Raw genomic sequence first — 3,045 nt, forward strand, 5'->3', positions numbered from 1 at the left:
TTAAATTTAATGATTCAGATTCATTTTTATATTTTCATATAAAATTATCATTCTCTATTATTTAAAGTGTTAATAAAAAAGATTAATATTTCTCTATTTCATATTTCATGATTCTTAAAAGGAATTTAATGTATATTTTAAAATTAAAAGACTTTGATAGTACCATATTAAATAGAAAGGTGATTTTTCATTTTATATATTTAAAACCATTTCGACTTTTATATTTTTTACAAAATTAAAGCCTAAGAATTTTTTTCTCAATATAAATCTCAAGATGGACTCCATGGATTTAAAATGGAATTGAAACGCTTTTTATGGATAATAATTCAAACACATTTTACTTTATCCAACTTATTCTTTTCTTAGAGAGGTAACAAATACATCCAAAACAAATTTTATGGCATAATCACCTTTCTCACCGTAAATAATAATAATAATAATTAAAAAAAAAAACTATGATATTTTATTTTTGTTGTTGACGCAATATTGGTTTTAATTTCAATAATAATTACTCACAATGACGCGTACCAACCAATCAAACTCGCACATCTGGAATTTCTTCACAATAACCGGCTAAGCCAGTCTCGCCCTTGCTCACATCAGCAATTTTGTCGGTTTCCAAACCCACACTCTTCGTATGGTTTACTGGCCAAACCGGTAACAAGTCTTTATTCACCTCCACTATAAAAAAAAACTTAAGACAAAAATAATATAGAAAAGAAAAAAGTGAGTGTTTCTTCTCCGGTTATAGTACCGGTAACCGTGACTGCGACGGAAAATTTCCGTTGAGTAAAATGTTTCTGTTTGATTGGTTCTATGGAATTCTTGCCACGCTTGGTTTGTGGCAAAAAGAGGCGAAGATTTTGTTTCTAGGGTTAGATAATGCTGGGAAAACCACGTTGCTTCACATGCTCAAAGACGAGGTTTGTATTTGATTTTACTTTGCTTTTGTGACAATTTTTTATTGTAGGATTATTGTTGATGAGAAATTGAAATGTTGTAGAGATTAGCACAGCATCAACCAACTCAACATCCAACATCGGAGGAATTGAGTATTGGGAAGATTAAGTTTAAAGCTTTTGATTTGGGTGGTCACCAGATTGCTCGTAGGGTTTGGAGTGATTATTATGCTCAGGTTTGTTTTGTGCATTTTATTTCTGTTGATTTAGAACTTGAAATTGTTAGGTGGTTTTGATTTGATCTTTGAAATTGAAGAAAATCTGATTAATTTGGCATCACTGTATAGTTTGATTAATGTCTTTGGTTTCATGTTATGCTTCGGTATACTTTTCCTTTTCAAAACCCTTATGCTTATGCTTGGCTTCATGGCTGCCTACGGAATATTATCTCTATAAAGCTTATATTTGGATATACTATGAAAATTGAGTTTGAATGAATTGATCCTGAATTTTGATTTTGGTTAAAAGTGAGTTGAAGCTTGAGTGATTTATGTTTGGACACATTCATTCAAAAAGTGAGTTAAAACATTGAATTTGATGGAAATTTTTTTTACACTCAAACTACAAATCCTATCTTCGAGTAGATTTAATTTTGGAGGTTATAATTGGCTCTATTTTTTATGAACCAAACAAATCAAAATTCTACAATTATTATTTTTTTTCACTTCCAAAATAGAAACCAAACATACAGAGTCTCCTGGTTTTATAGGTATAGTGTGAACTGAGCTATAAAGTCTCTAGAAATCTATAGGTTTTGTCTTATAGTATCTCTAGAGTCTCTGGTTTTATAGATGCAGTGTGAACTGAGATATGATGCACACTGCACAGGTACCTACATGTAGACACCAATAATGAATTAAGTTAATGGAGTGATTGAATCTACTCACATGAAGACACCGATATTAAATTAAGTTAAAGGAGTTATTGACCTCTCGGGGTTGCTGTTGGTGAAGGCATGAGACCTTAGGGTGTTTTTACCTCTGGCTAGATGTTAACAATTTCTGGGTTGAGACAGTCCATACATAGTTTTACTTTGGCTGTAATTGGGCCTCCCGCTAGTGTGTAATGGGATTGGTCTCCGGATTAATTGGTCCTAAGGGCGGGATACAAAGTTTTCAATAAAAATAGTTAATGGAGTAATTGAATTCACTCACATATGTTGGTATAGTGCCAGTGTGCTAAAGATATTTGGCATGTCTTTAACTGGATTGTCTTTAATTTGAATTCAAAGTCTACAGGGTTTTATGTTAATTATAAATTGTATATGGTATACAGGTGGATGCTGTAATCTATCTGGTTGATGCATATGACAAGGAAAGATTTCCGGAATCAAAGAAGGAGCTGAATGCTCTTCTTTCTGATGGGTCACTTGCAGATGTACCATTCCTTATCTTAGGAAACAAGATTGACATTCCTTATGCTTCCTCAGAGGATGAGTTACGTTATCATCTGGGCCTCACAAACTTCACTACAGGCAAGGGCAAGGTTAATCTTTCTGGCTCCAATGTCCGTCCTATGGAGGTATTCATGTGCAGTATTGTCCGCAAGATGGGATATGGTGAAGGCTTTCAGTGGCTTTCTCAGTATATCAAATAGGGAAAGAAGTGTGCTCTTAGTACTTGATAGTATCAACATTAGCATTGTAGTTTGATACTTTGCTCATGTAAATTGGATAATAATACTTAAATGCTAGTTTTACTTTTCTTAGTTAGAAAACATGCATGTAGTAGGAGTTGGAAATTTTGTGTTGGGAAGTTATATCTGTTTAGCTTGAATGTTATAAAAATGATTGTTGGAAAGTGTTTTTACTTTTGGTTAAGAATATCCTAGAAATGTGTTTAATAATGTATGTTCAGAAGCCAAATGTTTTGGTTTAAGTAGTGTTATTTTGAAATGTTTTGGTTTAAGTTAGAAATTCAATTTACATTTAGATAACTAGGCATCTGCCTAAATGTATGACAGTTTGCTCCACCGTCGTAAATTGGGGTGGCAATTGGATCCATTAAAAGAAAATCCATCCAATCCATCCATCAAAAAATCCATCCAATCCATCCACTACATAAAAAATTAAGTTAATGGATTGATC

At 32.7% G+C, this 3,045-nt stretch overlaps 1 protein-coding gene across 1 annotated transcript; it reads left to right on the top strand.

Annotated features, from left to right (window-relative positions):
* The first annotated feature begins 685 nt into the window (after positions 1–685).
* Positions 686–2,758, top strand: LOC127073218 (GTP-binding protein SAR1A). Its single transcript, XM_051014349.1, has 3 exons — positions 686–923; positions 1,004–1,135; positions 2,235–2,758. The coding sequence occupies exons 1-3, from the start codon at positions 795–797 to the stop codon at positions 2,553–2,555; spliced, it is 582 nt and encodes a 193-aa protein (XP_050870306.1). The 5' UTR covers positions 686–794; the 3' UTR covers positions 2,556–2,758.
* The last annotated feature ends 287 nt before the right edge of the window (positions 2,759–3,045 follow it).

This window comes from Lathyrus oleraceus, chromosome 4 (assembly GCF_024323335.1).
Source record: "Lathyrus oleraceus cultivar Zhongwan6 chromosome 4, CAAS_Psat_ZW6_1.0, whole genome shotgun sequence".
NCBI classification, from domain to species: Eukaryota; Viridiplantae; Streptophyta; class Magnoliopsida; order Fabales; family Fabaceae; genus Lathyrus; species Lathyrus oleraceus.

Bases quoted from the DNA above. Each gene is read 5' to 3' on its own strand.
- LOC127073218 (XM_051014349.1), top strand. From the start codon at position 795: ATGTTTCTGTTTGATTGGTTCTATGGAATTCTTGCCACGCTTGGTTTG. The intron at 924-1,003 runs GTTTGTATTTGA...GAAATGTTGTAG, and splicing joins TTCACATGCTCAAAGACGAG to AGATTAGCACAGCATCAACC. The intron at 1,136-2,234 runs GTTTGTTTTGTG...TATGGTATACAG, and splicing joins GGAGTGATTATTATGCTCAG to GTGGATGCTGTAATCTATCT.